Genomic DNA, 22,503 nt, shown 5'->3' with positions numbered 1-22,503 from the left:
CCTTTACAGGGACTGTAAAAAGGACTGATTTAATTTAGCAATTCATTTCAGGGGTTCGTAGTTCCTGGTAAAACAGAACTGGTGATTTTCTTAGTCATTATATTCTCTGTGGAACCTTACTAGCACTCCATTTACAAAGAGTGGCATAAAAGTGATTATGGATGTGCACCGCTCTGCAGAAATACTTGCTTATTCACGTTCATATTAGATTTACAGAAAACGTGCTTGTGATTTCAAAGCAGACCTGTTGATGGTGGGGCCTTTGCATTTTTCTAAATACCTTCCTTTCTCTAGGGTTGCTGGGTTAAGGAATATGTGAATATGCGTCCAGACCACTTCAATGACCTTAAAGGTCAATATAGCTAAACGGAAAAATATCTAAGCTCGTTTGGAAATCTGAATTCTCACCTTAGTAAATAACTGACAGTCTGATCAATTACTTGATTCACAGTACTGCAGTCTGTAGATATCGAACAGGGCTGATTTGTGATGAACAAAGGAAATATTAGTAATGTTGGTTAATTCACATACTTTGTGTTTAGGGCCAGACTGGCCCACCGGGATACCGGGAAATTTCCCGGTGGGCCGGCATACTAGTGGGCCGGTGCGTGGCCACCTAAGTGCGCACGGCCCGCATGGCGCAATTACAGGGTGACCTCCTCCTGCCGGTCACAGAGTGTAGAGTGGCAAGCAGGAAGACCGCGGGTAGAGGAGCTTCTGTTCCCCTACCCTGTCTGACAGGAAGTGCTCACAGAGAGCACATGACTGCTTTCTGTCAGACCGGGTACAGTGAGCAGAAGCTCCTCCACGCAGTTTATTTTGAAGCCCTATGAGTACTTTCTTTCACGTTTGAGTGATAGTTTTCAGGTTGTTTTTTTTTTGTTTTTGTTTTTACTGCTTTCATATCTGCACACTATGCTGGTGCGATGCATTATGGGGCTGGTATAGAATTTTTTTTTTTCTCAGGGCTGCTTTTCAATCCCAGTCCGGCCCGGTTTGTGTTTACTGATTTATTTATTTTTTTTCAGCACAGGCTTGATGGTTGATCCCTTTAACCCCTTAAGGACCGGCCTGTTTTTGCGATGTTTGTACGTTAAGGACCAGAGCAGTTTTAACACTTTTGTGGTGTTTGTGTTTAGCTGTAATTTTCCGCTCTCTCATTTCCAGTTCCCATACAAGTTATATATTGTTTTTTTCACGACAAGAAGGGCTTTCTTTACATACCAGTATTTATATTATGTCATATATTGTATTTAAAAAAAATAATAAAATATGGTGAAAAAAAAACAAAAAAACGTTTTTGGACTTTTACTTGAAAAATCTTTTACTTATCTACAAAAGCTAATGAAAAAAACTGCTAAATAGATTAAAAATGTTGTCCCGAGTTTAAAAACACCCAGTGTTTACATGCTTTATTGCTTTTTTTTTTGCAAGTTATAGGCCTATAAATACAAGTAGGAAATTGCGGTTTCAATATATATATATTTTAAATGTATCAATAGTGACATTGTTACACCGTTATCTGTCATAAATCCCCGAAACACACCTAACATGTACATATTTTTTAAAGTAGACAACCCAGGGTATTCAAAATGGGGTATGTCCAGTCTTTTTTAGTAGCCACCTAGTCACAAACACTGGCCAAAGTTAGCATTTATATTTGTTTGTGTGTTAAAAATGCAAAAAACGCTAACTTTGGCCGGTGTTTGTGACTAAGTGGCTACTAAAAAAGGCTGAACATACCTCATTTGCAATACCTTGGGTTGTCTTCTTTTGCAAATGGTATGCCATCATGGGGCTAATTCTCATTCCTTGGCTACCATACGCTCTCAAAGGCAACCTAACCAATCTGATAAATTTCAATTAAAAAAAAAAAGTAAAATCAAGCCTTATATTTGACCCTGTAACTTTCACAAACACTATAAAACCTCTACATGTGGGGTACTGTTATACTCAGGAGACTTCGCTGAACACAAATATTAGTGTATCAGAACAGTAAAATATATCACAGCAATAATATCCTCAGTGAAAGAGCTGTTTGTGTGTGAAAAATGCAAAAAACTTCACTTTCACTGACAATATCATCGCTGTGATATGTTTTACTGTTTTGAAACACTAATATTTGTGTTCAGCAAAGTCTCCCGAGTAAAACAGTACCCCCATGTACAGGATTTAGGGTGTCATAGAAAGTTACAGGGTTAAACACAGTGCTAGCAAATTAAATTATCTGGACTTTTGGCCTGGGTTGGCAGGCAGGTCCCTCAAATTGCAATCATTAAAATTACTTAATTAGGTAAAAATATTACATAAATATGCACGTAGAATTTTAATATATATACATATTTATATATTTGACGTCTACGTGTATATTTATGAAATTATTTATGTAATTATGTATGTGGACATATGTATATTTCGTATTATTTTTATTTATTTATTTATACATAGATATATATATCATTACATTCTAAGTGTATTTTGATATAAATATATATATATCAATATCAAAATACTGTTAGAATAAAATTGCATATATATATATATATAATTTTTTTTAATTATTAAAAATTATTTTTATTTTTTGTTATTTATTTTTATTAACATATTATTTGTATTTTATAATAATATATATATACCATATATATAGTTATTATATATATTTGTGTGTAATTTAAATATAAGTGTATTTTTATATTAATATATGTATATATAAATATAAAAATACACTTAGTATGACATTATATATATATATGATATATATACATATATTATATATAGGTATATATAGATATAATACATATATATATATATCATATATATATATACACGTATTATTATTTTTTTTACACTGATTGTTTTTTTTTTTACACTTTATTTTGGATTTTACACTTGCAGGGAGACTGCCTGTCAGCACAGACAGTCCCCCTGCAGGCAGACACATGGACACCTATTGCGGTCATGTGATCGAGTGATCACATGGCCGTGGGGTCCTGATCTGCCGAGGGGGGACTGCCCGGGCAGACAGGCAGTCCCCCTGGACCGGGAGGAGCACTGATCGCCGCCGTGGGACCGACGGCGATCAGGTAAGTAGCCCCTGACCGTTATGACGGTTCAGGACCGTCAGTGGTCCAAACGCACATTTTACCGCTGACGGTCCTGAACCGTCAGCGGTCCTTAAGGGGTTAACCCCTTCAGGACAGAGTCAATTGTACACGTTCTGATCAAAACAAAGTGTAAACAAAAACTGGAATTTGCATATATGTCTGTTCACCCGTAATTCACCTAGTTCATATTAAGTGCACCCACACGTATTATATATCATTGTATTCAGGAGTAACAGGGCTTTTTAATTTCTCATGAACTATTCATATATGAAACATAATTTATTATGAATAAAATAAAAAAACGGAGAAATTAAGATTTTTATAAAAAAAAAGTGTATTCAGCAAAGTCTCACGAGTACAACAGTACCCCCCTTTAACAGTTTTTACGGTGTTTTGGAAAGTTACAGGGTCAAATATAGAACGTTCCATTTTTCTTTCACATTGAAATTTGACAGATTAGTAATGTTACCTTTGAGACCATATGGTAGCCCAGGAATGAGAATCACCCCCATGATGGCATATCATTTGCAAAAATAGACAACCCAAGGTATTGCAAGTGGAGTATGTCCAGTCCTTTTTTAGTAACCACTTAGTCACAAACACTGGCCAAAGTTAGCGTTAATATTTGTTTTTGTGTGGGGGGAAAAAAGCAAACAACACATATTTGGCCAGTGTTTGTGACTAAGTGGCTACTAACCATAATTAGGGGTTAATGTCTTCTGCCATTACATGTCATTGTTTGGTTCTGTTGTTATGGAGTTTGTAAGCTGTTCTTGGGGCAAAAAGGGGGGGGGGGGAGTGAAATCTTATTGGTGGTGCATGAAATTTGGTCATATGTAACATATTAAAAGCATACCATTCCTTTAAATTGTACAGAATTGTATTGTGTTTTAAAAGACTAGTTCCAAAACTAGCATATGCTAAAGTAAATCTGAAGTGCAAATTCAAGCAAGTTAACAGGAGATAAACTTCTTATCATCAGTGAATGGGAACTATTTAGGCATGTGGATACTGGTCACATTTCTGCAGAGTAGTTATGTTAGTGACCATTTGGTGGCATCATTGAGGTGTGAAATACTTTATCTGTAATGATGTTGTCCGTTTTATAGATTTCATAATATTATATTTAATAAAACATTAGCTCAGTCATTAACAGCAACAATGCAGTATCAGTTTTATTTTGTCAATCTTTCTTTTATTTAAGGCATATAAGATGGGGTACAGAAGAAGTAGTATGGGAAATGTACGAGTGAGTTACATCATGGGGTTGATACATCGGTATTGTTAGTACAGTACATTTTCAGGATATTGATGCCTCATTTTTAAATTTTTATGTTAAACACGAGCAAAACCACAGTAAATTGAGGTTAACAGGAGTAGCATAGCCTATTAACTGTATTAGTAAGTAAATGTAAGACATACATAGAATAATCGTAACTTGCAATAGGAGTAGTATACTGGCTATTGAATCAGGCTAGTGCGTTAGGTCCTATGGGAGTGGAGCGTAGCTGAGGCAGGAAGTCTTCTAACCATAGCATGCTCTGCTCGTGTCTCCGAGCGGGAAGTGACACTTATTACTGAGCAATAAATTAGTCAAGCAAGTGACAACGAATTAAAACAAAAATAATGTGACTATGATAAGACAAGTTGGTAAACAGTAAATCATACATGCATTGAGAACAGTATTATGTGCCACTGTAGCCCATCATCGGAGCGTGATATATTTATAGCACGTGTGGCAGCCACCCCGTATGAGCTCAGGAGGCGGTGGTGCCACCTCGTGTAGCTGTTATGGTGACAGTAGGTTGGCAACTTCTAATATAAGGTCATGACACATAAGGACCTAAGCAAGTTCAATTGTCACTGGCCCGTGTTATAGGCAAATTAGCTAAAATGATAGCATTGGTAAACTGATAAGTGTAGCTGGTGGTTTAAACAGTGTTATATTACGATACTTGCATGTCGAGAAACCCCGTGGGCGCCTGTTAAACTGGGTAAGGGAGGTAATGGCTTGCATTGCTCGGGGAGCAGGACCAACTTTTGGAGCTATCGATATGCATTATTAAGATTTTCGGCCCAAGTCACAGTTAAGCACCAGTAAGGTCATCAGGCACTGGCCAATATGAGTATCAGTTTTATTTATAGATTAATATATTTTAATTTAGTGTTTTAAATATAGTATTTAAAATAAAATCTCTCTACCCTTTGTTTTTCCTAGATATTTTTGGTGGACATTTTTTAACGTGCTACATTTTTATTAGCTTTACAAATAATAAACCTTTGTAGGTTTTTAGTGGGATGCTAAGCTGACAGTGTACCAAATCGTAATGAACTCGCACACACACATTGATTATTCAGTATGTGTACCATGAATTCAGAGTAAATTCCAAAGTACCCAACCTGAAAATATAGCTGGGAATGTTCACGAATATGGGAATTGCTGAGAAATCAAATCAAATTCAAACTAGATTCAAACTAATTGCCCACAATCCACACTTTAGGGAATAGGCTGGGCTGACTCAGGATAGAAATTACAAATTCTGCTCCTGTAGTCTTTTGTGTGACATTGATATTAAACTCCCAGCAATTTACACTTTAGCGGATAACCCTTTCTGTGTAGACTGCAAGACTATAATTCTTAACACTTGCATTGATTGAGGGCATCTGAAAAAACAACAAGACAGTATGCTTGTATTGTAACTCATCCCAAACACAGCTTTAATATTTAGTGAATGAGATACAGCATATGCTGGTGGTACCCAACTGTTGTAAAGTGTTAACCAACAACTCTTAATTACTTAAAGGGAAGCTATAGACTAGGAATACAAAGTTGTATTCCTTGCACTATAGTGCCCCCATCATGACTCTCCAAGCCTTTTCTCCAGCACAATGTTGTTGTTTTTAAAGGATCATGTGGTTGTACACCCGCATATTCACATATTGGAATACTGAAATAAATATGAACACAGACCTTTGAAGTCGTTCTACATTGTCATTTTATTCTTCATATTGCCACTAACCTGTACATAATGGGACACATTATCTAAAGAAGCATTTCTCAAACTAGTTCAAGGATTACAAACAGTCCAGATTTAAGAATATGCAATCTGGTTTCAGAGCCACTACCATAATGCATGCCTTCTATCCAAAAGGTTAGTTCTTCACAGTGTGTCTTTTAACAAAGTGGATTGACAAAGCTTGCTTAGCTCTACAGTGACACCTGCAGGATGATCTATTGGACAGCGGCAAACATCTTTAACCCCTTAAGGACACGACATGTGTGACATGTCATGATTCCTTTTTATTCCAGAAGTTTGGTCCTTAAGGGGTTAAAAAAATAAAAAAAAAATCTTAAGGGACAAGCACCACTGAGACTTTGGTCTCTCTCAAATGCTTAAGCTTTCAAATACAGTTGTCTCTTTCTGCAGGCAGAAAAAAACCACAGGTAATAGGATTTGTTTTCGTATTTACCTGTTTCTTCTGCCTTGCGCTTTGTAAACCCACTCCAGAGCCCTCTTCAATCCTTCGTCTGTTTTCTTGTAATTGTCCTATTTATAGTCAAATCCCCCCTCTAATAATATTGTAAAGCGCTACGGAATCTGTTGGCGCTATATAAATCGCAATAATCTAGCCAATGTTCTATCCCTAGGAATACTGAAAGAAAAAAAAAGTTGCACATCCAGACAAAGCCACACATGAGCAATTGGAAGATCATGCAACGTCAGTGACAACGCATGATCTTTACTAGGAGTGCTCCCAGTGAATGCTCTTCATGTATGCCATCGGAAATCCTCACAGGTAACAAGCAGTAATGTCAGCTTATCATCCAGACAGTTGAGCAGAGGGTCGGTGGATGGCAGCAGCCTGCCCAGAAAGAAGCGGAGGATGTGTTATACAGCCCACCCGCTGCAAGTGGTCACATCTGAAAGAGACTGGGGCTCAGGGTTGAGCAGCCTACAATGTGTTTATTCCAGCAAGCTGTTTTACAACTTCAATGGTTTTATATAAGCTCCCTTGCAGATGGCAGCACCTGAGGATAGGGATATTATCACTTCACCCCCAGCATTACCATAGAGTTGCTCTAACTGCCGGCTGAAGGTCAGATGCGCTACAGTGTATAGAGTGGGAGATGATGTGGATTGCGCCCTTTTTCTAACATTGTGCATCCATGTATGAATTACATTGTGTATTCTGAAACTGTATGACAATTCGTGTGTATGTTTGGCAAGGAGTGTACATCATTGCTAAAGTGATCTGGGTGCCTTCAGTGTCCCTTTAAAAGTAGGTGGACATATGGATTCTATAATCAGACTGCAGCAAGAACACTGAAACCCACATTCCACTGCTCCTCTAAAAAATAAAGGGAAGTTGCACACATACGGTAAACACGGTCTTTTCAGACAAAATGCTGTGTTTACATTACAGTGATACCTCCACTGGCCACTGCGCAGATGGCTGCTAGAGGTGCTTCCTGGGGCAGTGCTGCACAGTGAGCAGTGCTGCCATTTAGTGTCTCCACCCTCTGCATGGGGACACTGAGCTTTCTTCATAGAGATGCATTGATTCAATTAATCTGTATGAGAAGATGCTGATTGGCCCAGAGGGCTAAATGGTGGGGTTTTAACATGTTTGTGTACCTGACCCTATAGTGTTCCTTTAAAATTTGGTGGTAAATCACAGTGAACTGGAGGAATTTTAGCGACTGAACAGAGAATTAAAACAAATGCAAACAGCAGTTTCTGTAGTAAATTTTGGCATTTAATGAATAGATCTTTTAGTGTCTTTACCCATCTCTCATATTTCCCACCCATACATTCAGTTTCTATAACCCAACCTACTAAAGAAAATGACATAAATAAACGGATATGCAGCAGTTTTATTGTTTAAAGCAGCAATACTGCCCTTAACAGATCTGTACATCTTCAAAACAATATACAATCACAATTATACCAGTATATGCTATACAATATACAGATATATACAATATGACACATGAAAGTGCAGACAGTGTTTTTTTTTTTTTTTTTTAAAGAAAAAAAATGAAAAAAATATTAAACTTTACAATTTCTGGCACAAAGTCCTCAAGTGCTGATCACCACACATTTCATGAATTTAACAATTCACACACAAAAAAATACAAATCTAATACATAAAAAAAAAAAAAAAAAGGAATGTCTATTGGTGGTCTCCCAATGTAGTTTATTAAAAACACATTAACATGCACATATGACACAGCAGCACGTAAAACACAGTGCTCTACCTCGGTGCTGCAGTCATCCCACAAAGCTTGTGGTTTTAATGCATGCGGGATAAAGGCCGGGGCGCAAATTAGCACAAGGCACTGTAAGCCTGGGCATTTTATCAGTTTTAAAAATGGTCTTCCATGTTTAGATAATTTTTAAATATACATTTTAAGATAAAGAATAATTTGGTCAAGAGAAAGAGCAGATATACAACTATAGCACATTTTCATTGGTTTCTACGAATACATGTCAGCTGGCAGATTAAGACAAGCTTGAGACAATTCTGTGACCAGCAAGTCGTTAATAACGGATTACCAAACAGTTTTGTCCTCAGCCTTAAAAGGACAACTGCTACAAGGCACACATCTAAAGTAGATCATATACACAGTTACAGAATGGAGCTTGAAAAGAAATACTAAATATGCACTCTAGTTATAAATACAGCTTTAACCCCTTAAGGACCAAACTTCTGGAATAAAAGGGAATCATGACAGGTCACACATGTCACGTGTCCTTAAGGGGTTAAACACAACTAGGATAGTTGTGAAATATCTGCACTTGTTGCTTGTAGCCATGAAGACATTTCTCTTTTATTTCTTGAAAGATCCAGAAATCTAAAGTTACTGCAGTATGCTGGAAAAGCAGTTTGGTTATTTCATGCCTGCACACTTGGTCCCAATAGAACACATACATTTCCACAAAGGAAACGTTAACATTTACTTGTCGTTCGCTGGTCTAGTATTCAATACAAAGCCCATTAAAAAAAAATGCCTATTTTAGCTCAATCTGAACAAATCATGCCTACCCTTGACCTATTGTCACATGCCAACAGTGACAAGATTTCCCATAAACAAAACGTTTGAGCAGAGGTTTGGGGTTCACCAACATAGGAGGACCACTGGCTGTCATCAAGCATGGTTTGAGAACCACTCCCAATGAGAACCTCTTCATAAAGTGCTTTGGAGTTGAAATGTTTGAGATTCTCTAACGCCTGCTAAATATTAAGTAAAACATAGCAGGAAGCAACTTGTAACCAACAATCAAGAATCTGGACATCTTAATGATGCAGTAAATTATTTACAATACTTAATCACTGACTACTATTGCTGGTACAAAACTATTTTGTAAGTAATTTAAGGAATTCATACAATGACACCATTTTGCTGTGTCTTGGTGAAAAAAAAATATGCCCCGTTCACACAATGAAACATTTGTGGTAAATACACACGCACACATATGTACAGAAATACCAGGCTATATTACAAATATGCACACTTTTGATTATAAAAATAAAAAAGTGAAGTAACAGAAGTCAATTTGGAATGAGATCAATCTGCAAAAGCATTTGATCTCTGAGTTTGGGGATATAACATGGGTATAATCTTTCATCTACATTAGTGGTTCCCCATCCAAATAAAGGCTCACCACCTCCAGCATGTAGCAATTTTCCCAAATCTTTTCCTATGGGAATACAGAAAAAAAAAAAAAACCTAGCTTGTTGAGTGCAACAACTTGGTTGAAAACCCACTGAACGACACTACCATTATCTTCAGACAGTATACTTTGTTAAAAACACTGATGGCAAAAAGGTAAAGTTTGCATTGCCCAAATAAAATGGCAACATGAGGTTGAGCAACTAGTACTTCAAAACCTACAGTAATTTTGACCTTTCAAGTGTTACTGTTCTGGGAAAAAAACAAACAAAAAAAAAAAAAAAAAAATACACTTTGGTATAACAAGATTTGGACACCAAGTTTAGATATACATCGAACAGCTGATCTATGAAAGAAATAAAAAGTGAATTTTTACACAGCACAGCTGATTAAGTGGTAGACATTGCATTCATTTCAGGAAGTAGCACCTTACACCGCTCACATGGCCATCCCAGCCCTATAGGAAGACTTTTTGAACGGTGATGCAGTGTTTAAAGAGGTTTTTCTTTAAATTTTCAAATCTGAAAATGGTTTAACAAGTTACATTCACAGTCCATGATTGTAGTCATTAGGACAAATAAATACGGGGAAGGGTACTTATGTACACCAGTGCATACAGTCTGCCTGTACATTTCCAACATACTTTCCCACTTCTGAATAAAGAGTCAGTTCTTCACACAGGGCATGTATGTCAGTGTTTAAATGCGTTGAGATGGTAGATTGAAGGTAAATCCATAGCGGAAGCAGTTATTTTGGTGAAAGATCCTCAAGTGACGTGAATGAAGAGCAAGAATTAAGACAGGCAGCTGGGGAACTGGTCACGCTGCTCTCCTTACAAGACGAACTTATGCTGCTACTGCTGTCAAGATCTGAAGAGTGCCTAACAAGGTTAAAAAATAAAAAGTTGTTAGATGAGAATAAAACAGAGGACTTCTCTGTATTTTACTTAATTCACTCTTTCAATATCTAAATTTTGAAATACTTTTACAGCGGATCAACAGGAAGCTGTTGAACCAAGACTCGCATTTCCCTTCAAACCAAAACAATACCTGGGAACTGAATCTGCCAAGCACTTTCGCTTAAAGGAGTTTTGGTATATAGATCAAGACCCTGCAGAAAATCCCTTAATTACAGCTTCCATTGAATAAATCAATTTTCAGTCAGATCTTAGGGCACAGTGTGTTTACTTAGATCTATACAGGAAGTGTGAAGGCAGGTTGTGTGAGCCACAGCCAGGAGGTGTGACTAGAGCAGCACAAACAAACGATTTAACTTAATGGCAGAGAATCGAGTTGCGAGACTGCAGGGGGAATGATCTATACACAAAAACAACATTGTTAGGCTAAAGTTGTCTTAGTGCAGAGTGACCATTTAAACCAGCTTAAGAGCAATTCTCCAATTCAAGAAATGGACAATTGACATACTGTCTGCTCATTGCATTCACACCAAGGTCTTAGGGACAGATTTTAAGGAGACATCCACCACCACAAGAGGTTCATTTGACACACAGCAGTGAATACACTTTATATTCTGCATCTTCAGTTAAAATAAAGGTGGTTAATTTCAGAAATGTAAACTTAGACAATGTGTTTCATACAACGTAGGTTTAAAAAAAAATAAAATCAAATATATATATACTAAAAAGATATTTACCAGCTGCAATCTGACATTTGTGTGCAATCAGATGAAAGCATGTTTGTAATTCCTTGGAACAGTCTCTTTGGTTGATTTCCCAATTCCTCTTCAACTAGAGTTGTGGGAAAGAAAGACAGCAAGTTTAGTATGCCATTTCTAAAGTCAGTGGGATTTATTTCCCAAATCATTTTAATAAACCCCTTCAAGACCAGGAGCTGGATATTCTAGGCAAAACATTTGTTCTTTAAAAGTTCAGCAGACAAATATTATAAAAAAAAAAAATTTAAAAAGAAAAAAAACATACACTGTAGGAGAAATATACTACAACTCAGTTTGTACTTCACAACTGGTTGCCCTGATGTCTCCTATATTTTTTTGCTTTAGCATGATATGGACATATTGACATCCCACAGGAAAGATGCAACACAGATCCAAAGTCCATCATGCAACAAATTATATATAAAAGTTACAAAGCAAGATAAAATAAGAGGGGTCCATAAGGATTGAAGCAGAAAAATATATAAAAAAATATATATATATATATTTGCGCTAACTGGTAGCAGATAAAAATATTCAGAAACACTACCTTTCCGTTTTATAGGGCCCAGTGCACTTGGACGTATTAAGTTGATAGGACTCTGGCTTCTTCGTCTAAAGGGGGAGGGGTTGGAAGAAAAAAAATTAAAAAAATTAATAAAAAAAAAAGTTTGCTATAAGGTAATTGCACTAATTCAAACTTTGCAAAGTTTAAAGCAAAGTTCCACCTGGAAGTAGCCTGCTACCAATGATTATACAGCATGCATGAGCCAAGGGGGGAACCAATAGAGATTAAGCAGACAGTATCCACTATGGCAGACTTAAGCAACCTTCAGCACTCCCTATGTCTGTCCTCTCACTTTGCATGAGGACGTCCAGTGTCTTCTAAATCCCCATAGGAAAGCATAGATTCAATGCTTTCCTATTGGGAAAGTCCATTATGCATTCGGCATGCATGCGCATTAGGTTCCCCCCTCGCAATGACCGAGGAGACGAAGTAAGAGCCAGCACTGAGGGACCACAGCACTGGAATAAGACGAGTGCTTGAAGGGTTGCTTAACGCACTGAGTGCTGCAGGTGGGAAGAGTGACACTATATAGTGTTAGGAATACAAAGCTGTATTCCTTTTAAAGAACTGTAACTGCAAATGGAAGTTTGTAAACCTATAGAAGATACTTACGTTACAAAGCGCCTGTTTGGACTGTTTATTGGACTTGGAGGAAAGCGCGTGCTGCTTACAAACATTTGTAAAGATGGAGAGAAACACTGCTATGAAAAAAAAATATATATATATATAGATTACCAAAATGGAAAACAAATATCGTCATAAACAGAGTGTAGGTATTCCTTCTAATTGCAGAACTACAGAGAAGTTAATTACAAAACTGCTTTACTTTGGTTATACGTCTGACATGGTGCAATACATAGGTGAATAAATTGTAGGAGTAAAATACTACCACCCAGTCTGTTCTTTACAGCTGGCAGTCCTGAGAACTCTAGACTTCAATATAGCATTTAAAAGGCAAGGTGTAATCCACAGGAAAGAATAAAAAAAATAAAACCCAACATGCACAATAGGGAGTCATTCTAGATCAATACATATGCATGCTGTATTAACACTATATACAAATATGTATCCCTAACGCTATAGAGCCCAAGACATTGTTTAGGTGACTAGGGCCTTGTACCACGACGAATTAATTGTTAACCATTTGCTTACCTTAATCCAGCGCCGGGCTCCCTCGGCACTGATGACCTCACCTACATCAACGTCGGCTTCTGAGTGGAGCCGAATGCGCAGTCATAGGCGCGCGCATTTAAACCCGCCCACAGGAAAGCATTACTCAATGCTTTCCTGTGGGGATCTTTTTTGACGCTGGACTCCGTGAGGACGTCCAGCTTCAAATAAGTGCTATTTACTCTGTGCAAATTGCGGAAGCAGCCTCTAGCGGCTGTCAGGTGGACAGCCACTAGAGGCTGGATTAACCCTGCAGTGTAAACCTAGCAGCTTCTCTGAAACAGCTATGTTTTCAGCTACAGGGTTAAAACTAGGGGGGGCCCTGGTGTACACTGATCTACAATAGAAACCCTTAATACCAATTCTGACTAATAAATATGGCAACGTTTTTATACCCTTAGAGGATAAAAGCCAGTGAGGATTTCATGTGCGGTGTTTTGCATGCAAGAACGTGCAACTGAATTACTAGGTTACATAGTGGACAAATGGCTACCTTTCCAATTCCTCTGGTTGGTGAAGGAGCTGGAGATACAGGAGTAAAATCTACTTGCTTTGGAGAAGTCGATTTTTCAAGTTTGTCAAGATCATTATCACTCTAAAAAGCAAAGATAAATAAATTAAAATATTTAAAAAAAACAAAACAAAAAACGCTCACTGCACTGTATTGGCCTTAGTTACGCAGTCTTGGGAAAAAAAAAAAGTTAGAGGTCTTCTGTGATATTAGCCGTTACATATAGATATAGGAGTTATTTAGTCCCACAAAAAAACAGTATGTTAGTCATTTCTAACTGTACCTACAGCACAAAAAAAAAAACCTATTTGAACAGTACATACACTACATGCGGTTTTTCATGTACATTAACTTTAAGAAAGTCAAACCAAAACAAGCAGATGTTTAAGCAGCTACAAAATTTAAATAGTCCAGGTCAAATATATATAAATCTATGCAATGGTCTGTTTAATTCATTAAGGACAAATGATGTGTGTATATACACATACATACACACACCATATCTATAAATTAAGCAGACCATTGCACAGACAAAATATTTAAAGGCCTGCATTTAAGAGATACATTGTAGGAGAAATATACTACAACTCAGTTTGTACTTCACAACTGGTTGCCCTGATGCCTCCTATAGGATTTTACTTTAGCATGATATGGACATATTGACATCCCACAGGAAAGATGCAACACAGATCCAAAGTCCATCATGCAACAAGTCAAAATTGTATAGAAAAGTTACAAAGTAAGAACATAGGAGAGGGGGTCCCCACAAGGATTAAGCCAGATCTAGATATATACAAAGAATTTCCACTGTCATTTAGCAAAAGGTTACAGATCTTACCAGGTTAAAATTATCTTCCCAGGACAAACTCATTTGCATTGCTGCTTGGAACTCCCTGTAAAAGAAAACAAAGATAGTATTGTGATAAAAGACACAGTTGTGTGTTTTTTTTGGGGGGAGGGCAAACTAGGACAATGAAAATCAATACATGAAGTGAGAATTTGTACTTCTGGGATCGCATCATGGAATAGTTTGTGATAAGATGTCAGTCATTCTATGAAAAGTTAACAAGTAAAAGAAAATAAAAATTTACACACACACACTTTTTCTATTAAATTATGTCAATTTATAGAGTACAATTTACTTCTATTGATTTTACAGAAAATACTCAAAGACTCCAAGCACTAGAACTACTACAGACCCTAGGTAGGAAACACAAAAAACGGTTTGACTCATTACAATAAGGGGAGGAAGCCAAGGGAAAAAAATATTCAAAATAGGGTTTTCTACATTATAACTCCATAAACATGCATGGAAATACTTGCCGTTCACTGGCAGTCTCTCTGTCAATCAAATCTGCACCTTCCTCCTGGGAAAAAAAAAAAAAAAAAAAAACACATTTAGATAAAGACAATTTGAAAAATCTGAATCAGCAGTATTCGATTTGGATGCAGACTATATTTGTCCACCATTGCATAAACACCAGCTTCAGAGACAGGTAGTAAAAATCTGAATTGATGTGATGCTAAAATATCTGGTCACACACAAAAAAAAAAATAAGAAAAATAAATAAATAAAAAAAATAAAAACACATACAAGACCTAACCTTGTACTACAAACTTGCAGTCAACATTTTTGCAATACGAATATAAATACACATTCACATCACCTCAACTTAGGAAGATTATCTACTACTGATATTGCATGTATTAAATTATGTCACTTTGCATACATTATAACAGGTACAAACAGGTCGTGCATGACCTTCACCTGACTATGGTTGCATTGAATAATGCTGTTCTCTCTTTATAACTCAATAAAAACAGATTAAAAAAAAATAAAAAAAAAAAAGAATATAAATACACAAAGGTAACATTAAAAAGTAAAAATGATTTAATGAGCGCTTATCACCAGATTGACAAAAAGGCAAGTGGGACTGATTTAAGAGCAACAGTTTTTTTCCCCTCTTAACAGTTATAGAGCTAAATCTACCAGCACACCATAAACCTGCCAGATCAGCAGTAACTTACCCTTCTGAGCTGATAAAGTCTGCTGCAGGGAATGCGTATTGGTGAAGACATTGGTATCTGAAAATACAAAATTACTTTTATTTAAATGGTTTGGAATATTAAAGTAACGGTCATGATACAACAAGTACTTAAACAGAAAATTAAACTCCACCTATGCATTGAGCTAGCAATTATGTAGATGGAAATCAAACCCCATTTAAAATTAAGTCGCTCCACGACCAGTCAATTACGAAACGGATTGCCTAGAAGAGGGTTCTGTTTTTGGGCATAGGAACCAAAATGCATGCGCTGTGTTTGCGATGGTTAATTCCTAGCTAGCACTTTTAATATTGCTCCATTCATACAGACAAAACACAGTAACAGCATAGTTGGGGAAGTTTGCCCTTTAACACTTTAAAACCTTAAGGCAAGCAAGTGCATCGAACCTCCTGGCACCATAACAACTTGAAAGGATGTTAGGGTGCCCAGACTGGTCCTTTAATGTGAATACACTGACGGAAGGAGAAAAAAAAAAAAAAAAAAAAAAAACACAAGTGGTTTGTTTTAGTTCAATGCAATTAAGCCAACATTTAAAACAATGACACCAAAATATTGAATATGCTACATTCCCTTGCCAATGCTGAGCAACAGAACATGGACACTAAGAATTACAAATTGTTCCCCAAAATATTTCCAGAATTGTTCCCTGAAGGAGTTGTGTCAATTTAAACATACCATGCTGTGACGATTCATCATAGTAGTCGTCGTACTATTTCTTCGTGCACGAATTGTATATGGTTGAAACACTTGTTCAGTATCACTAAAACGGAAGATAAATAAAAATTAAAAAAAATAAAAAGAAATTGATCAACTTTGAATTTTAGGATTTACTATTCAAACTCAAATTTCAACTTTAACCCATGAACAGCTGCAGAAATGATTCTTGTAACTAGTATGACTAAAACAGAAGTTGTTGCATGATCGCAAGCAGAGCAATTTTTCAATTGCTATGAAGAAAGATGGAAAATCTCATTGTCCAATTTGATAAATAGCTTATTTTAAAAGACAAAATAAAAAGCCACAAAACCACACACACACACACACACACAATAAAATAATAAAAAGGCACACCAAGCTGCACACGTTGCTGAAATTATGCAAGTAACCTATATTTCTTAACCATTAACTCTACATTACCCTACCCCACACACACACAAATTGTCCAAGTTTCCAGTTCATTCACAATTTTGCACCAAGTGATACCATTAAGTAAAAAAAAAAAAAAAACAGATTCAATTTAGAGAACGAGCCCTGCTATTTGAATGCAGTGGGATCCGCTGAGAGCTCCCTGGCTGGAATGCATGCTGGGAGTTGTAGTTCTAGAACAGATGTTATAAGTGTCTACCTTTCGGCCACCCATGGCCTAAAGCTAAACATAATGATCACCTCTGGCATCCAGCACCCAGATGCTCAGTCAGCCAATAGATGGCGTGCCAGGCCAGACAGCAAGGCACCCCCCACCCCCCCTCCGCGCATCCCTCCACTCCCATCACCCAGAGCATCCCTCCACTCCCATCACCCAGAGCATCCCTCCACTCCCATCACCCAGAGCATCCCTCCACTCCCATCACCCAGAGCATCCCTCCGAGCTCCCCTCCCATCACTCCTAGCTCAGTACCTGAGTCCATTGATGAGCGGGGCGCTGTTGGACCTCCTCATGCCGGCCTCGTTCTGCACAGTCTGGATCTCCATGTCCAGCTCCATCTTCTCCACAGCCATCTTGGAGCCGCCGGCCCCCCCCAGTTTGAAGCGGTGTGGCCTGGCTGGCAGCGCCGTGGGCCTGAGTTAGTTACCCGGCCGGACCCCGCACGGCGGACAGCGATGCGGGCGGGCAGGTGTTGCTTTGTTTGCGGTGCTGGCTCCGGCCTTGCAGAAGCCCAGTCTGAGTGCAGAGCTGGGCCCCAGCGCATGCGCAGAGCGCCCTCTGTCTGACCCTACGAGCAGCTCTCCGTGCGGTCTATAGGGGGCGCGCACTGACACCGACCAACCAAACTCTCCGCACTGAGACACGGCGGCCTATAAATACAGCCTCGGCGTCTGGCCACGCCCACAGTCAGCGGCGTGACGTCACAGCGATGACGCCAAATTAACATTTCTAACCGTTAGAAGAATAGGACAAAATCAGGGGAGGGAAGGGTATTATGCAGACAATACAATTTAAATACTGAGAAATAACCAGTTCGTAAATAAAATAAAAAATTTATTTTTTCTTTTAAAGGTAAAATGCAATGTAAATCATATTGCCCAAATATATTCTACAGTTACAGTGGGATTTACAAGGTTTAGGTATAAAAACCTTTAAAATTAAACATTTAGCACCACAACCACTGAAGCTGAATGTACTGATTTTAGCACAAGCGCTACAGATTTTGTACAGCACTACAGAATCTGATGGAGCTATATATAAATAAAATTATAATAATACAAAGACAAATGCACTGTTCTGATCACTCACCCATAAACACTGCATTTTCTGTTTTATAGGCAGTGTGTACATGGAGCTGTAAGGAGTATAGACGCTCCCCATAGAGATGCATTGGGTAATGAGGAGATGCTGATTGGGACAGCGATGGACGTCCATGTGCAGCAGACCTCAATATTTTACCATGGGAAAGCATTGCATTGGCTGAGATAGTAATGATGACCTCAGTCAGTGGCGGAGCACCAGCGAGCCTGCATACCAACCAACGCAGCCGCCCTGAGAATCGCCTGGAAAAGGGGGGGTGTCCACCCAAGTTAATGGCAAGTCATCATGCAGGCCAGCCCCGCTTAAAGGACCACTTCAGCTTAATGAAGTGGTCTGGGTGCCAGGTCCATCTAGGATTTACCCTTTCTGCTTTAAACATAGCAGTTTCAGAGAAACTGCTATGTTTACCTATGGGTTAATCCAGCCTCTATTGACTGTCTCATTGACAGCTGCTAGAGGCGCTTCAGCACTTCTCACTGTGAAGACGCCAGCGTCCATAGGAAAGCAGAGAGAGTGTATGTATGACACACACACACACACACACACACACACACACACCCCTTTAAAGCATGACTAAACATTCTCCAAATCATCTATGCTTTTTTTTTTTTTTTTATTAATTGAGTTTGTTTTCAATCATAAAATAGAAAGGGTGGGGGTACAGAAAAAAAGGGGTAGGGTGGGGGATTCAGGGTTACAGTACAAAGGATTAGATACAACACAGTGACATTCATATTTCATATTAATCACCACCTATCTATGTACGCAGTGGTTTGGGCGTAGTGTAGTCTCTGCTCGTCCCAATTTAGAACGGGCGTTACCTATACCCCTCTTTTCCACCTTCAAGTGTAACTCGTCATTGAGACAGTGTAGCTATCAGCCTTTTATAGGCATGCAGGGGCGATGCTCTGGCTATCTTGTGTCTGTTCGTCATGTGATACGTGTACCTGCTATATACCTTAACCTTGTTGGGCATTCAGGGGGGTCAAGAAGTCTCAAGTGTCGGCTATCTACTCGACGAGGCTCTCCACCTACACGATTAATGCCTCCTATATATCCCCCAAGTGTGGCACTCTGTGATGTATTACGCAAGTGTCAAGGCATTGCTCCGCCTGAACCTCCCAAATTAAAGCATAACGGAAAAAACAAATAGAATACATTTAAATCTATGCTTTTTAAATTTGACTTTTAGCTTTGCAATTTGTTAAGTAACCTCTCACCAAACCAATAAGTAATTCAGTAAGTCATGTTACTTACTTAAATGTTCTGTAGAATTTCTGAGCTTATCCCAGAACAGGTCTTTGAACGGCAAAGGTCTCTGGGAGTTGTAGTTCAGTTATCTGCATTCTTCTGTAGAAAGTCAGCAAATGAACTACAACACCCAGAAGCCCAATTCCATTAGTCCCATCAGAATTGTCACCTATGCTTAAACATATAATTGTTTTTTTAGTGCTCATTTAAAACAAGTCTTCCTATAGACTGGAAAATAATTTAATACAATATATTGGTGTCATAACTATTTACTGTACAACCACTTGTAAAAAAAATAATCTGATCTTTCAAGTTGTTAAATTGATTTAGTATATACACACACACACACACTTTCCATTTTAATAGCAGCAGCAGTTGATATTGCACTTAGATTGATGTAAGATAGGTAAATATACATAACATAGAACAAAAACTGTTAAAACAGTTGTATTAAATGTAAAAATATTGTGCACCCAATCAAATTGTTAGTGCAAAATGTATTAAAATATTATGCCTGAAATCTCAGACTATTTAACAATATGGAAACTAGTTGATGGGTAAATGGAAAAAGATCACCAAAATATTTTGAAACTATTTTTTTTTTTTAAATGGTATAAAGGGTTTCTCGATCCCACTTTCCATTTGTTTTGGATTTACATTTGTATGTCTGAGAACTTAATTTACAATTCTATAGAATTCTAATTTCAGCTTAGATTAGTAAATGCAGACAGTCTGTCACTAATTGTGTTTAAAATTATGTTAAAGTTTCACTGCCCACAATTTACATACATCCTTCCATCCCCACTGCCAAGGACTGCAAAGTCAGAGATATGTCCTCTACACATGGTTGGGATAGTCACTAAACTCAAAATTGAAACAAATTTATATTAAACATTTTTAAAAAAAAAAAAAATAGCCCAGATCTCCCTATTGAAATATTGGGCAGACTAGATGGGTCGAATGGTTCTTATCTGCCGTCACATTCTATGTTTCCTATAGCTGAACTTGAGATTTTCTTTTTGAATAGTTATTTTTGCTTCAATTTTGCCAGATTTTAATTTGCTATGTTATGAAATGTACTGAAAAATCATGTATCAGTCTTAAAAGGTTATTTACTAAAGTTAGAATACAAAGTTAATTTAGAATTTAACCCCTTAAGGACACATGACATGTGTGACATGTCATGATTCCCTATTATTCTAGAAGTTTGGTCCTTAAGGGGTTAAGGTAAACGTAGCCAAAACAAGAATTCTCAAAAATCAGCAGTGGGTCCAGTTTGGATACTTTGGCCTTATTATTTGAATTTACTTTGAATTCTCATTTTAGTAAAAAATCCCGGACAGAACGAAGGATGTACTTAAGCGGATTTTATACAAGTCTTTCTATAGACTGGGAAATCATTTACTAAGAGATATCCTACTGCACAACTCTGTTGACTATATTGGGGTCTCAAGACTAGAGAATATATTGGGGTCTTATAACTATTTACTGTAGAACAATTTATAGAAAAATAAAATTATTCTTTCTAGCCGTTGAATTGGTTTTGTATATACATTTACCATTTTAATAGCACCATCAGTTGATATCCCTATGATTGACATAAAATAAGTAAATACATAACATAATACATAGTTAAACAGGAGTATTAAATGGGAAAACACCTACTACTGCACCCAATGTTAAATTTTCAGAATAAAATATATTTAAAAAAAACACAGACCTGAAATCACAGATTCTAAATCACAATATGGGAAATGGTTGATGGATAAGGGAAGGAAGATTACAAAAGTATTTGGAATTTTTTTTATTTTATAGTAATGGTATAAAGGGTTTCTCCTTCCCCATTTCCAGATCTGAAAATTCTACATATAAAACCGGTGTTCTATTGAATTCTTGTTTCAGCTGAGATTAGTCAGTGCAGACAGCCTGTGACTGACTGATTGTATTTAGTTAAATTATGTTAAAGTTTCACTGCCCACAATTTACATACAACATTCCATCCCCACTGCCAAAGGCTGAAAAGTCAGAGATATGCCCTCTAGACATGGGTGGGATAGTCACTAAACTCCAAATTGTAACAAATTTATATTCAAAATGAAAAAATAAAAAATTAGGCAAGCTGTCCCTATGGTTGAACTGAAGATTTTTTTTCCTGATTATTTTTGCCAGATCTTAGTTTTTTACAATATGAAATTTACCATGAAAGACTCAAGCCTTTATCAATCACAGAATGAAGGACATGAAGACATCCTTCAGCAGTGCAAGAAATAATGGGTGGTAATTCAAAGTAAAGGTTTAAATATAAAGACAAAATAGTCAAACTGGAAAATTTCTCCAAGTCAGCTATGCTTTCCGTTCGGCTACTCTGGCCTTAAATAAAAAATAAAAAAAAAAAGTCATCTTGAATTCGCACTTTATTTAAAAAAAAAACAAAAAAAAAACAGACTGCATTGACTGATATTGTGTAATGTGGTTTCATAAAATGTATTTGTATCCTACTTTTGTGAAATGCTATTATTCATGTGATAATAATCTCCCTTCATTCCCATTTAGAAATCACAACCTACCTGCTACACACCTTTACTCACCCCTTGATTTCATGCCAATCTTCATCTAATTTACGGCTTACTCACACAGGAAATCAGAACAAGGGATGTCTCATTCATATGAAATTCCCAAATCTTACACTATCGCGCTTTGCTTTAGAGTCTAGTTTCGAATACCCATCTCTATAAGAAAGCAAATATTCTCTTTGGAAAAGTCCACATTTTTATAACTTTGTTTTACCAGATTAAGTATTGTCTCCTAACCACAAATCTCTTTTTACACTCTAACAGGCAGCAAATGCAAGGTCTTCCGCGCAACTATAGACTTAAATGATTTCATATGGAGATCAATTATCTATCAATGAGCAATCCCAATGAAATTGCCTTGATTAGTTAATTGACTTCCCCCATGTAGCATTCACATAATACATACTGCAGGGTAGCCCATCAGCATGTGAAAGTAATATATAGA

General features: G+C 37.3%; 1 protein-coding gene and 3 non-coding genes across 5 annotated transcripts; all 4 read right to left on the bottom strand.

The window, feature by feature from the left end:
- Positions 1-10,050: 10,050 nt before the first annotated feature.
- On the bottom strand, positions 10,051-17,776 carry LOC134572810 (PABIR family member 2-like). Of its 2 annotated transcripts, none has more exons than XM_063432036.1 (10): positions 17,386-17,776; positions 16,443-16,527; positions 15,729-15,785; positions 15,020-15,067; positions 14,539-14,589; positions 13,683-13,784; positions 12,632-12,720; positions 12,002-12,066; positions 11,434-11,527; positions 10,051-10,660 (listed from the first exon to the last, which is right to left on the bottom strand). In XM_063432036.1, the coding sequence occupies exons 1-10, from the start codon at positions 17,484-17,486 to the stop codon at positions 10,528-10,530; spliced, it is 825 nt and encodes a 274-aa protein (XP_063288106.1). In that variant the 5' UTR covers positions 17,487-17,776; the 3' UTR covers positions 10,051-10,527. The 2 variants fall into 2 exon arrangements, with proteins under 2 accessions (XP_063288106.1, XP_063288107.1); XM_063432037.1 differs by having other exon boundaries at positions 12,632-12,717.
- Positions 11,719-11,864, bottom strand: LOC134573820 (small nucleolar RNA U109). The gene has a single exon (XR_010085379.1). It is a non-coding gene; the product is annotated as a small nucleolar RNA U109 (small nucleolar RNA).
- LOC134573821 (small nucleolar RNA U109) lies at positions 12,887-13,024 on the bottom strand. The gene has a single exon (XR_010085380.1). It is a non-coding gene; the product is annotated as a small nucleolar RNA U109 (small nucleolar RNA).
- LOC134573819 (small nucleolar RNA U109) lies at positions 14,264-14,409 on the bottom strand. Its single transcript, XR_010085378.1, has one exon. It is a non-coding gene; the product is annotated as a small nucleolar RNA U109 (small nucleolar RNA).
- Positions 17,777-22,503: the final 4,727 nt, after the last annotated feature.

The sequence above is a fragment of the Pelobates fuscus genome, chromosome 9 (genome assembly GCF_036172605.1).
Source record: "Pelobates fuscus isolate aPelFus1 chromosome 9, aPelFus1.pri, whole genome shotgun sequence".
In the NCBI taxonomy this organism is placed as follows: Eukaryota; Metazoa; Chordata; class Amphibia; order Anura; family Pelobatidae; genus Pelobates; species Pelobates fuscus.
This window is presented reverse-complemented; position numbering and strand designations above follow the sequence as displayed.